At 47.7% G+C, this 14,203-nt stretch overlaps 1 protein-coding gene across 2 annotated transcripts in view; it reads left to right on the top strand.

Moving 5' to 3' along the window:
* The first annotated feature begins 633 nt into the window (after positions 1-633).
* The window catches only part of syde2 (synapse defective 1, Rho GTPase, homolog 2 (C. elegans)), a 47,291-nt gene continuing 33,721 nt past the window's right edge, over positions 634-14,203 (top strand). For both annotated transcript variants that reach the window (XM_035176166.2, XM_035176167.2), the window contains exons 1-3: positions 634-2,832; positions 12,294-12,586; positions 12,719-13,094. In XM_035176166.2, the coding sequence (XP_035032057.1) occupies positions 816-2,832; positions 12,294-12,586; positions 12,719-13,094 (2,686 nt within the window). In that variant the 5' untranslated portion in view covers positions 634-815. The remainder of the gene's footprint in view (positions 2,833-12,293; positions 12,587-12,718; positions 13,095-14,203) is intronic.

Here is a 14,203-nt window from a genome sequence, read left to right as displayed (position 1 = left end):
TATTTATGATAATGATTCTATTCTGTACTTTCAAAAAACAGGAAATGATTTCCAGCTGCAGCTTTAAATCATTTCATGTCAAACTCGGTTTAAAGTTTGTGTTGAAGAAGCTCTCGTGCAATTTTCTGCAAATAAGGAAAAATGTGCAGGGTTCCTGAACTTTGATCCAGGGAAATATTCCAAATGTTTTAGCTGCAATCATGAGGGGAAGGAGAGGTGAGGCGCTAGAGAGGAAGAAGAGAGGGAGGGAAAGTGCGTGTGTGTGTGTGGAGCAGAGAGAGGGAGGGAGAGAAAGAGAGGGAGAGAGAGGGGAGGGAGGAAAAGTGCGTGTGTTTGTGGAGCAGGGAGATAGATTGGGGGTGGGGGGTGGAGCAGAGGGAGAGGTAGTGCAGTGTTGAGCAGGGAGAGAGAGAGAGAGAGAGAGAGAGAGGGTCCAGAGAGAGAGAGATAGGTAGGTGGTGCAGTCGTGCAAGAGAGAGAGAGAGAGAGAGAGAGGTGGTGCAGTCCTGCAAAGAGAGAGAGGGAGAGGGAGAGAGAGAGGGAGAGGGAGGGGGATAGAGAGAGAGAGAGAGAGAGAGGGAGAGAGAGGGGGAGAGAGGGGGATAGAGAGAGAGAGAGAGAGATAGAGGAGGGAGGGATAGGGAGAGAGAACCGAGGCGACAGAGCGGAGGTGACAGCGGAGAATGGAGAGGAGCGCGTCCGCCCGGCGAGCTTTGACGGCGGCGAACGCGCAGATCCCACTCGGTGTTTTCCTTCTGGAGCCCGCGAGCTGAACGACCCCGGGAGGAATCCGACCGGGGGGTGAACGCGGAGGAATGGCTGATCCTCTGCGGAGGACTTTACTAGCGAAACTCCGGGGGAAGAAATCCAAGAAAGGAGCGACGCTCGGCGGTGGATACGGATCTGCTGCTGCGGCGGCGGCGGCGGACGGGAGCCGAGAAGGTAAAGAAAAAGTTTTGCGGGGAGGCTCCGGTGAGGCTCCGGTTGTGTCTCTCGCCGCGGAGAGAATGAGCGCGTACGAGAATTGTGTTGACGGGGCCACGGGGCTCCCGGGGCGGGCTGTGGGGCTCCGGGAGAGTCGCGCAGCCGAGTTGTCCGGCGCGCGTCCCCCGGAGCAGAGCAGCGGGGGCAGGGGTCGGGTTAACGAGCGGCTCCCGGGGGTCTCGCTTCAGAGAGACGCGCAGGTCGGGGGTCGTGTGTCCGGGGAGGCGGACGAGAGCCACCGGGGGCTGAGACCCGCAGATGAAACCGCGGGCTCGCCGGCGGGGGTCCGGAGAAAACGCTTCGTGTCGGTGCCTCGGCAGCGCAGCGGCGGGGATTCAATCGGGTTTGGGGACAATTCAAACCACGTTATGCGCCGGGTTGAGCCGCACACCGGGGAAGCTCCTCCAGAGAGCCGGGTCGCTGCCGCCGGTGGTGACGGGACGGAGCCCGGGGACGGAGCCGAGTCCCGGCACATGGCAGCGGCTGCAGCGGCCCTGCACGGACACAACGCCAACTGGAGCTCTGACAACAACCCGACCCTGGAGGCACGTTGCGCGGAGCTCGTGGACCCAAACTGCGTGCCAAGGAACACGGAGGAAAACATTTTAATCAGAAGCATCGAGAGCTACGAGCCAGAGTTCGCAGGGGACGTGAGGGGGACTGTGGGGGGTCTGCAGTGCCCCACGTTTTTCCCCACAGAGTTAGAGATATGCGACATCAACAGGGCATCTCCGTGCGCCACACAGGCCTCTCTCAGATACCCCGGAGACAGCGAGGACGAGGATTACTATGACAATGAAATTCTGCCTTTTTATGAAACGGTCAGAGTAAAAACTGATCGATCCGAGGCTGCAGACTTGCCCCCGTCGGGTCAGGACAGAGGTGGCAGTGCCCAGGAGACAGACAGGCTGAGGAACCAGCTGCAGGAAGCTTACTACCTTCTCATCAACGCTATGAATGACATCAACCTGGATGTGCAGCAGGTCGGTGGTGGTTTGACGGAGCAGCAGGCCACCTCCTCCTGCAGCAGCCACTCCAGAGACAGTCTGTGCTCCAGGCTGTCGGCCAAAAACATGGACAGTGACTCCTGGTCCTCAGGAGGAGACCACAGCCCACAGCAGGTGTCTGACACCGACTCGGTCCTGCTCTGCATCAGTGGGAACCCCGAGTCAGGCCTCAGAAGCAGGCTGAACAGTAAGAGCTTGGTGAACCTGACCTATACCGAGATGAGACCAACGTTACTGCGCTCGGCTAGTGACGGAGCCTTCAGATACCCAGGTGGCGTCTCGGTATGTGTTAGGGCTCCTGGAACACAGAACCCAGGTATCTGCTCTGATAAAGAGGCCACAGAAACTAAAGAGGAAGTCAGAGACGTGGGCGAGCTGTCGGACAGCAACGCCATCAGCAGCGATGAGCTGCTACTAGATGCTGGTGGCGAGGAGGACCGCGGCAGGCCCCTCAATGAGAGCAGCGGCTCGGTCAACAGCCTCACGGGATCCTCGGACAGCAATGCCGAGGCATCGACACATCAGAGTCACAACAAGCAGGAGCTGAGTGGAGTTCGTGCTCAGGGGCCCAACTCTCTCAACAAGGGCCACGGGGTCACCGTCAACAAGATGCAAGAGTGGATGCACAAAGGCCGTTTGCTGTCTTCAGAGATGAAGCAGCGTATAGAGGGCTCGTCTTTGTCTCGTGGTGGAGGCCAGAGCCAGGAGCGCCCCTGTCCCCAGGCTAACCTGGGTGGGTCCAAACCTGGGGTCCAGACATCAGGCCGAGAGGTCAAGTCTGGCAAGGCTAAATCCCCAACAGTCAAGTCACCTCAGCAGCAGCAACAGCAGCAGCAGCCAGGTAGGAAGGCTACACGGAGTCGCCTCAGCTCCCGTGGATCCTCTAAGATCAGAGACCTCTCACCCTCCTTCCTCACGTCTGATAATTATCATCCTCCTCCACTCATAGTAAACTCCGTCTGGTGGTGGTCCACACTGCACTCCTCCTCTTCTGGATGCAAAGCAAAGGGACGGGACACCTCAGATCTCTTTGCTTTCCTTTTACGACTCTCTAACCGGTGGCGGGTTCTGTCCTTCTTACTAATTTAGGTGCATTTTAACACTGAATTAATCGCACATCATGTTGTAGGTCGAATCACTCACAGTATAGATCAGTAACAACTAACTCACTCTCCTCTTATAGCTGCGGCGGTGTTTTTGGTGGTGGTGGTGGTGGTGGTGGTGGGTTTGTGTGTGTGTGTGTGTGTGTGTATAATGTTTGAATATGTTCAAAATGACAAATGATTTTCTAACCATGCTTTTATATTCTGCCTGTGATGAGGTTTGAGTATATGAAAACATCTGTGTCCTGAAACCATGTACGTTTTCTCAATTCAGGTTTAATTTGCAATGGATGGGATGGAAATTAGGCTTAAATACATTTCCTCTGGTATTTAACAGCAGTTCAGTGACATCACCCAGTATCCTCCTCAGCAGAGGCAGTTCCCCCGGTTTGGTCTGAAATTTGTTGCTGTTAAACTTTCCATTTTTCTCAGCTTGTTAATCCCTGAGACTGTTTGACATTTGAACTCGACACCAAAACAAACAAACCCCTCGCTTCAGTGCTCCTTCAGAAGCTCCACCCCACAAATTCATGCATCGCCACGGCAATGACACATTGGTGGAATACAGAGCGTGAAAGCGAATATTCAGTTTCTTCAGTAGCTGAAGCGAAACAGACCTTGTATAGTTTATTTTTTACAAAACAAGGAGAGAGTGTGCAGTTAAACTAACGAGGAAGGCAACATTACCATTGCGTAGTATTTTGAATCATGCATTGGTCCAAATGAATCCACTTTGCTAGCAAACGTGTGTTTTCAGGCCTTATTGGCGAACAAACACTTCACACATTGTACAGACAAACGAGACGGTGAACTGTTGCTAGAGTCTCTGCTGCTAAGGTCAAACATGTAGAGAGGACGTGACTGTTTCTGAGAGCGAGCAGCTGCAGTCAGAGGGTTGGTGGTTAACATCACACCAACAACATATCTGGGCAAAGGTAGAAAGAAAGTTCGGTATTGAACAGATGGTAACTGACCAAATGGCTTAAATAAACAATAGCAACCGTGGCTTTGTGAAACAGAAGTAGAGCAAACCTACGCATTCGGCTTCGTGTCTCTCCTCAGTCCTCCGAGGTTGTTGTACTTACGTCACCGACATGCTGTCTCTGGTAGATGCTCCTTCCACGTACCGGCCTTAATGTTGCCTCCATCTCTCGCTCCCCATCGCCACCTCTCCCTCATCTGCCCTTTCCTCGTCTTCTACCTGTCGTTCTCTGCAAGAGCTTGAACAATTTCTGTTCTGAGAGGTCTGAGCCACTTTGGTTATTTCCTATTTGCAGAGCTGAGTAGGTATATAGATATTAACTTGGCATAAAAGTGTACTGGATTAGAATCGCTCACTCATTTTATCAATTATTTTGCCACAAAGGTTAAGACCAACACTTCATCCTTGACCTCGGACACTTTAATTGACAAAAAGTCTTGGCACAAACTCTATTTAGTCACTTTTAAAAGCATTTGCAGGAATTAATGCTCAGATCAATAGATGGATAAGAACCTTATTGGTCCCGAGGGAAATTTGGTAAACTTTGCAGCCACCTTGACATGATGCTGAGCTCTATTACAGTAGTTTCACACTGCTTATTTATTTAGTGACCATTTCATTGATTTTACAGAATGATTTACACTCTGAGTCAATGCTGACCTGAGCTGACTGCAAACAAGGCCAGTTTAATCACTGGATCTGAAAAGTGCCTCTCTGGAAAACTTTGTATTGACATTTGTTGTAGAGATTGTAGAAATGTAGAATTGGTTTAGTCTGCCATTCATTTTTCTCTCCCTCTGTAAAAGTTGTGTATGTGTTTGGATGTTTATGAGCGTGCTGATGGACGTGCTGCCATGTGCGCTGGCTTCTGTTGGACTGTCAGGTCTCCGTGCTGCTAGAAATAGAGTGAGAGCTCTAAAGCCGCTGAGCGGAACCTTCCGTGTTTGGCGTCCAGCCGCCGTTGGCCCTGCAACTTTTATTCCTCCGGCTCTTTCCTCTGCTGCCTTTTGGTTAAAATGAAGACAGGACCTTCTTGATATTAGTTTCCGAGGTTTCTTCCCCACACGAGTCTCATTTTTTCCCCTAACCCCATTTTGCTCAGCGTTCCCCTCTCTCTGTCCCCCACTGAACTTTTCCACAGCTGTGGCCAGAGGAATCCGAAGCAGGAGAAAAGCCACTGCAGTTATTCTTTGTGGTAGTTGTGTGTGTGTGTTTGAGTGTGTGTGTGTGTGCGCGTGTGTTTGTTGGGGAGGGGGGTTGGCTGTCATGTCACTTTCCTCCCCAGTCGTTTGCTCTGGACAGCTCCATGGTAACTTGCATTTTAAAGGGACTTTAGGTTGAATATTTAGGATGCCATTCCTGTTGTTTAACCTGTTTGCGTTGTGTCACTTAATTCTTTGCCATGAATGAACAAAATGAACGGCGATTAAGTATTTATTAAGGTCAGCCCTGGGCTTACATCGCCACCATGGGCCTCTCAGTGCCTCACAAAGAGCCATTTAAAAGGAAAAAAGAAAGAAATGCCAGAAGCTTTCAAAAGCTCCAGTGAACTCCTTGTCTTGGCCTGAAAATCTTCATTGAGTTTTTGGGTCCACTCTTAATTCATGTTAATATTTGCATATTTCAGACTTTCTAAAAATAGTCCTGTTCATCCCCTGGAGTGTTGCTCGAAATTAAACCTCACTATTAAGACACAAGACAAGATATTGGCTTAATTAGACAGGAGCTAATTCATTTTTGTTCTGGCTTGTCCTTTAATTACGGTGTAAATTGTTGCGATCACCCACAGCCGAGCGTGTCACTTCTCATAAATGTGTGGGTGAGGGATAATGTGCACATCGGCAGGAATGTGCACGTCTCTGTATCGAGCATGCACGATTGTATCTGCAGCTGGAAGGATTTATAGTGTTGTTGTGGTGGGCTGCGGCAGAGCAGTGGCATGCCGGCAGGTAGGATCCAGGAGTCATGTTTTGCCCAGAACTGAACTCAGGACCAGTGTGTCAGTCAAACCTGAAGTTGAGACGGAGCCATCGGCACCACAAACAGAGGAGATCTCCCACTCACTCTCACTCCCTGCAGGCAGATAGGTCTTTTCGTTTATTTCTGTTTCTTTCAGTCCTCTGGTTCATACTAAGAGAACAATCATCCTGAGTTTGCAGGGCTGGAAATATTGGCCTCTGCAGCAAAAAGCTGCAGTGGGGGGGAAACAAAGTGAAAGGTAGGTTTCTTTGCTTTCTGGCAGAGGAGCATGATCCCACTGGCTGCCTATAGGACCTGGTCTAAATTGTGACTGAAACAGTGCCATACAAGAGACATGGAAAGAAAAACTAATAGATTAACTTTTGTGAGATCTCTTATATATCTTTTTGTGCATTGTGCACAATCCTGAGAGATGTCCGAGAAGGATTCTCAGTGCAAGGGGACAGTCTCCCTACAAAGCCTCTGACCTGGTTGAATTCATTACTAACCAACTGCAGTACTCTGGGGAGCTTCAAGGATATTGGCGGATGTGTGCGAAATGCAAAGAACATCTCGCAAAACTTTCTCAGGATCTTGCAAAAATTCCCAAGATTACTCAAAAGTTTCTAGAGATCTTGGAAATGTTTCTCTCCCTGGGCTCCGTAAGCTTTAGAGTTGTTTACAGAATTAGTTACTGTTAGAAAGGGCCAGGCTAGCTGCACCCCCATCTTACTACTCTTTATGCTTAGCTACCCAGTGAAAAAGCCTATCCCCCAAAGTGTTGCAACAATTCCTCTAAAAGCCAAACACACAGGTATGATAGGTATGAAGTAAAGTCAGGACTAAGGTTTACGATGTATTGCTCAACATTTTGATGACATTATTTCCTGCCTCCTCAGTGGATTCACAATATCTCTGAGTTGAAGGTGCAGGTGTAACACAATCCTCCTCGACTGCTGTCAGGTCGTGTCGACGTGGTGTTTGTTCTCAGAATTCTGCCAAACACCTTGTTACCAAGCTGCCGTTTTTTCTTTTTTCCCCCCCTCACATAAACCCACATGTCTGATGGTGGAAGTTGAATAATTTGTCTTGTCGGGTTTGTCTGCACTTGGACAGATTTATGGAGGATGGTAGCTCTAAAGACGGATCGGGTGATGGAGCAGAAACCTGAGGCATCAGGGTTCATACCAGGAGGGTTTACGAGATGGATGACTCACGGGATGCTGTCTCAGTGTGTGGCAAACACTCGCAGCATGATGAGTTGTTTAATTACCGTTAGCAGTAAAACAAACTTTGATTGTGTTTCGTCATTTCCAGAACATTCCTAGAACATCCAGGTGAGGGGTTGCGCCCGGGTAGATCATTCATGAATATAAATTGCTCTGCGTCTTTTTTAACGGCGTATCGACACCGGTGTCGGACCTGTTCGCCAAAGGCTCTCGAATCTTGTCGTCTCTCCAAGTTGACATCTTCATCGTCATCTTGGAAGTCTATGGCATCTCTTTTTCATCCTGAGATATTTGTATTCTTTCAGCTGTGCTCTTGCATAGGCTCACATTTTACTAGGGGCTGGCAGGACAAGTTCCAGACAATGTCCTGAGCAACTGACTCGGACATTTGCGTTCTCTCTTTTTTTAGATTATAGTCTCTCCTTTAAAATTTTTAAAGAGGTATAGGACAGAGGGGCGACTGGAGGAGCAGGCAACATGGACAAGAATTTGTTTTTCAGCTCTAGTGATATTGGCATTTAGCAGGCAAGTGTTGACATGTGACGCAACCCCGGACGATCTCAGCTCTGCAAAAGGTAGAAAAAGAAAAATCTACACTGAGAATCCTGATTACCATTTGAATGAGAGGCAACAGGAATGTATGGCAAACAGCAAAAGATTCCCTGTGAAGGAGGAGGGGGGTGCAGAAACTCTGTATACACAACAGAGTGTTGTCTGTGTCGAGGAGAAAACGAGCTGGTGTGTGTTTTGCTCTTATAAAGAGAGAGGAGGCTTCAAGAAGGAAAAGGAATCCAGGAAATAAGAGAGAAGCCTATGGGAAAGTGGATTAAGTGTTGTTGTTTGTCTTTGAGGAGGAAAAAAAGGATTCAGTCACTCAAGAGATTTAGACGCGAGTATAATTGGGTTTTACTGTCAGGCTCACATGGCACAGGTTCATACCAGCACATTCAGGAAATCAGCGTCCCTCTTTACAAGTTTGCATTCCTTTCAGCACCTCAGACAAACCCACAGCGCTCCGCCCCGTCCACCTCTCCCTCGCTGCCATGTTCCCTTCAGTTCTCTCACACAGACGCGCTCTGACCATCTGTTGCCTCCGGGTCAGGGGTGCGAGTTTGCTCCGAGCGAACACGTATGATGACCTGTCATGAAAGTCCAATAGACGAGGCTTCTCTTTTGCGCTGCATTGTGTTTATAGATGCTTGAGGATCACCGGTCTCTCACGCCAAAAGAGAACTGAGCCGTTTTCTTACTTTGACTTTCCAGAAAGCTTTTTGATCTCACGTGACAACAACTAATTAGAGGTGTAAATGAAAATTTAATCTAAAAAGAATGGTCAGGTTTTAAAAATTATATTTCCCCTCGCTGCCCATACAGTTTTTTTCTTCATTGATATTCTGCTGGTTTTCGCTTTCGAATGTTTCCCTACAGGCTGCAGGTTATTTACACATCTCTTGAATTACATTTTTTCTGATGACTAGGTTACAAGTTGGATCTTTAAAATGTGAAAATTGCAGAACTCAATATTTCCATTTTACTATTAAATAAGATAAATAAATAAGATACTATTAAAAAAAGTAATTGTAGTTTTTTGGAATCCATAAACTAATGGTTAGTTTTGTTAATGGCTTCAAATAAAACTTAGTTTCTCCTTTTTTTAATCTTCCACCTCCACTTGAACTTTTAGTATCCCTGTGCCTGAGCCCTAAGAAAATGTCTTTTTAATCAAATATGTCAGCCACCACCTTTTAGAGATGGCTTATCTTGAATAAAACTCCCTGTGAACTGTTGAAAATATTATTTTTTAGGTAGAACAAGCCTAATCTGTTTTTCATCAGGCTGAATACTGCACTACAGGGATTTTCTGCTACAGTAAAAGTTATTAAAGTGCAGCAATACTGATGTGCTGATAGAGAAAAGCCGAGAGCAGGAGGATCTGACGGTTTGATATGTGTCGGCAGTGAAAATAGCTGAAATCTCACTTATTAATCTGAAGCAGTCGCCTGCTGCTGCTGCTCAGGGAAGGTGTTGCTCCTGGAGGAGGAGTGTGACACCGGCGAGGCTGGAGCTGTGGTCTGGAATGCTGCTCATGTCGGAACACGCTTCCTCTTCCAGTTATGAAAGACCCCTGGAAGAAGATGGCATGCTGACAACAACTCCACGCACAACCACCTCACCTCTGTTTAGTCTTGCGTTAGCAAAGCGTTGGCAGCAGAGTTTGTCTTGGTCTTAAAAATCGTTCCCCTTTCTCTTAAAAAAGTGAATCCGTAATTGATATAATGCTTGTTTACATTTTCACGTAATATTAACCTCCTTAATTCATAGTTTATTTTGTTCCTCCTCATGTGTGATATTTGTTAATGAAACAGACTTTTCTGAACAGGATTACACAAAAACTACTTAACTGATTTTCTTGAAACTTGGTAGAAGGGTGCGGGATGGGCTGAGGATGAAACCATTAACTTTTGGAGCAGATTCTCTTGAGGAGGCACATCCAGGATTTCTTTAACATTGTGGGGTCGTGTTTGAACAGTTTTGTGAATTTCTCAAGAATTGATGCAGCTATCTTCATGAACACAATCAAGCATCTATAGATGGCTTTTGTCTATGAACAGATCAGGACAATGATCCAGATTTTGTGAATCAAAATATGTATTTTTAGCAGTTCGAGCAGTTTCCAGAAAACTATGCTGTCTCTGTTCAGTTTGGAGGGTGATGAGTTCATCTGGTGCAGAGAAATTTCCCCTTGCAAACTATTAATTAAATGTCTGTAAGAGCCTGTAGTTTTGAACACATGTCGGCCGTCAAACCCTTTGAGTAAACTTGTCCATAAAGCAAGTTTACAAAACAGTTTAAAGCTCTTGTGCATCTCTGTAGGTTTCCCCGTCACGTAAATATACATTTTCTTCTAGTACACAGAGTTTAGAGGGCTACGAGGAGCTGCCAGGTCAGAACAGCTGAAAACAAACCGTGACGGGTTATTACAGCCTGCAAGCTCACGCCTACACATTAACTCAGTCAGCACAGAGGCAGAAAACATACTTTTCTCCCTCAGTCAGGAGTCGGCACATGCTAAAGCGGCTCAGCTCCGGCTCCTCAAACACAACATCAACTCCTAATCCCGGCTAATGGAAGCACGATGCTGGCTCCGGTCGTGCAAACACGTCTCAGGCTGGAAAACCGTCTGTAAACTAAACATAAAGAGGAAGGAAGAAATACTTCAAGATGTGTCTTTGCATCGTCGCAGTGCGGTGGTCTGTTGGAAGTTGAAACGGGGGGTGACAGAGAGACTGTTTGAGATTAGTGACGCCTTAAAAGTGGCCCCTGTTCGAGCCTATGTCCTCGAACAGAGGCCACGTCCAGCATTGTCTTATATAATCAGCTGGGACGCGGAGGAATGGCATTCCAGCAGAATCTGTTTCATTCCTCTTCATACTCGTCATATTTCCCCAGCGGAATAAAGTCCGGGACTTGTTTTTGTTGTCATTAGTGGAACTGCAGAGTTGGGTGTTTTATGGGATTTGGAGGCTGTCGATTATCGCGAGTCAATAGTTGCTTTATAGAAGTTGCCTTGTAGATCACAGGGGAGCTGAGAGAGCCGCTCGACTTTCGGGGAAAAGCAAATCCCAGCGGAGCCCTCTGCTCTCTCTGTGCCACTTTCAGGCTTTTGTCAATAAAAGCAGTGAAGCACAAAAGTACATTAGTCTCAATCTATTGAGCCGACGTTATGTAATTGGAAACCATGTGATTTTTTAAATGTACCTCTGTGTTCTTCCCCCTGCACTGCTCTGAATTAATAATACAAGAAAAGAAAAAAACCCTGTCGGGGCTCATTCTGACTAATTCATTCTGACAATCACACATGCACATGCTCACACTGGATGCCCCTGAGTTATATTTTTATTTCGTGAAGTGAAAATACTCCCTGATCTGTAATTTGGTGGACGCAGCCCCAACGTGCATGAGGTGCACTTCCTTGAGGAAAAGGGAGAAGTTGTCATTAGAGCATGTGGAGGGGCTCGTCTGGGAGCTGCCGCCGATCAAAACAGTCTTTAACACGAGTCTGCTGTACATGTTCGAGCAAGACCCTGTCCTCAGCACCTCACCATCACACACACACACACACACACACACACACACACACACACACACACACACACACACACACACACACACACACACACACACACACACACACACACACACACACACACACACACACACAGAGGTTGTTTTTCTTAAAGCACGTTTTTCTAAAAGCAGGTCAGATGATTTCCAGAGCAGCTTTTTGATTTCTACTCTAAAAAACAAAATTCTTGACACACTTGAAGATATGCAGGCGCTTTTTTTTTGTTGTTGCTTTTGTTTGGCACATTAAGGCACCATGTCACCATCTCTATTCTTTTATCCTTTTTCACAGTGCACATGTCGCCACCGGCTCTACACATTGTAAACCCCCTCTCTACAGACTCACACACACACACACACACACACACACACACACACACAACACACACACACACACACACACACACACACACACACACACACACACACACACACACCTCCATCCCCCTCTCATATTTTTACAGCTGTAACGCCAGCGGTTTCTTGCTCTTCCATTTTTTTGTTGTTGCTGTGATTGAAGATAAGCATCCCCTAAAATCTGGGAGCATGCGGTGGATTGAATCTTTGACATTGGCCATTAAAAACTATTCGACAATGTTCCGTCCAGAAACACGTCACGATGAGATGAGACAGAGCAGAGACGTGGCAAAGGTAGAGACCGGAATGAGAGGAGAACTCTTTAAAGCCCAATGGCATCGTCTAGTGTTTCAGCACCTCTGGTTTCTTGATACAGATGTTTTCTTCAACTGGAAACGATTCAGATTGTCTGAGATTAAGCAAAAGATTCTGTAACCGAATGCAGTTCAATACTTTTTTGAGGATGAATGATGATTAGTTATTTTCCTGTCTCGTGTCAGGAAGTTGTTTTGCTCACATTCTCTCTCTCTCTCCATCGCCCCCTCAGCTTTCATTGAGAATGTCCAAACCCCCTTCGCAAACGGCCGCGAGGTGGCCCGAGCGGCCGAGCCCTCGTCACGGAGGCCGCCGCTCACCACCATCACCGTCTCCAAGAAGCGCAACTGGCTGCAGCAGAGCTCCCACGGGAAGAGTCACTGCCCCAAGGACGAGCTGCAGGGAATGCTGGGAGCTGAGGAGGAGGGCTCCCATCAGCCTCCACCTCCTCCCAGTCCCTCCCCAGACCACCTGAGACCCTCAGGGGGAGCCCCGCCGCGGCCGGTCCGCCTACAGCTGCCTCAGGTTAGCGTCAACATCTTTCTGTCTACAGGGATGAGATTTATGGAGGTTTCACAACATCCAGCATGAGGTTGTTGTTCACGCTTCATCTCACGTTTTCCTCAAACTTAATATTTGGCTCCTTTTTTTATTTAGGTCATCGTCGGTCAGGCCAAGGTGTCTCCTTTCCCTCGGAGCGTGGACCCTGCCGAGGAGAACGACGCAGACGACGAGGGGGAGATCTGGTACAACCCCATCCCTGAGGACGACGATGCGGACTCGTCTAACCGACCCTCCATGCGGCTGCTGGTGCCCCCTCGAACGGAGCTCGAGCGGAGGCCCAGCAGGGCAGGGGACGTGAGTCACGGAGGCAGCGGCGTGCCAGAGGTGCTCGGTGAAGGCGTCGGTGGCGGCTCGGGAGATGGAAGTCAGGGCAACGCTGTACATTCCACAGAGGCACTACATCTGCACAGACAGATGCTCGCGTGCAAACCTCAGGAGGAGGGGGGGCCTTCCAGCAGCAGAGTCACAGGTGAAGTAAAAAAAAGAAAGCCACCCACACCTTCTCTCATTCTTACTTTCCGTCTTCATTCACTCTTTCCCTCACTTGTTTCAGGCAGTTGCTCGAGAACCAATTACCGTCGCTCGTGTTGTTCCCCAGCCTGCGTCTCTGGGCTGAGTTCTGCGGCTGTGCACACCTTAATCACAGCTAGTGTTGAAATGTTTCCAATTAAAGGATAAACAGACTTATTTAGCTGGGTCACTATATCTCTGATCACATATGCATTATATAAAGTACAAAGGACCGAAATTTTAGTTTTACTGGGATTAAAATCCCAAATTCCTCCACAATTTCTGAGAAATAAGCCGTAGCTGAGTTCTTTCTTGTGCTGTTGTGTTTGATCAGTGTAGACAGGAGCTGTAGCGCTCTAATCATATCACTCCATATCAGTGTCCCTCATTAGTTAAACTCAGACAGACATTAGCCAGGAGGAATTCGGCGCTGGCATTCCTGAAAGGAAAGAATATCCATTTACGTGTGAGTGCAGGTCACACCGAGGGCTGCAAACCTCGTAAATTGGTGGTTGTTAAAGATTTTCAGTCCACAGTGGAATACGTGTCTCTGCAGTTTGTGCAGACGCGCACACACAAGAAACTGATTTATACGTGTGAAGATGGATTTAGATGCTCTCTGCTCTTTTTGATGCATTTGTGTGTGGGTGTAAATTGTTGCCGACTGAGTTCTATAGCGGCGGCGTAATGATGACAGCCAGCGCGCGGCTCCCTGTCTCTTAATAAGCTCGCTCTGTCTTTCCTAACTTCCGACTTTTTTGTTCTCTCTGATGTGGCAACATGGTAGTTTGAATCAAGTGGCACATCTTGAGCTGAGCCTATAATTACAACCGTTGACAACACTTCTGTGGCACGCAACAGCCAATTCTAGTCGTTTGAGCACAAAAGCAGAGTAGTGAATAGTCGGGGGCGCGCTCGCTGAAATCCAATACGGGAGCTTTAGTGTTCGCTGCAGCAGATTTACTGCAGGGATGAAGCCTGGAGATGAGCTCAAGTTTTTGAGGGGGTTGAAAAGTTGAAACCACAAGTAATTGAGATATGTTGTTAGAAATGAAAGAATATGCTTTT

Source organism: Hippoglossus stenolepis, chromosome 14, assembly GCF_022539355.2.
Source record: "Hippoglossus stenolepis isolate QCI-W04-F060 chromosome 14, HSTE1.2, whole genome shotgun sequence".
Lineage (NCBI taxonomy): Eukaryota > Metazoa > Chordata > Actinopteri > Pleuronectiformes > Pleuronectidae > Hippoglossus > Hippoglossus stenolepis.
Note: the sequence above shows the minus strand (reverse complement) of the source record. Positions and strands in the feature narration are given on the sequence as shown.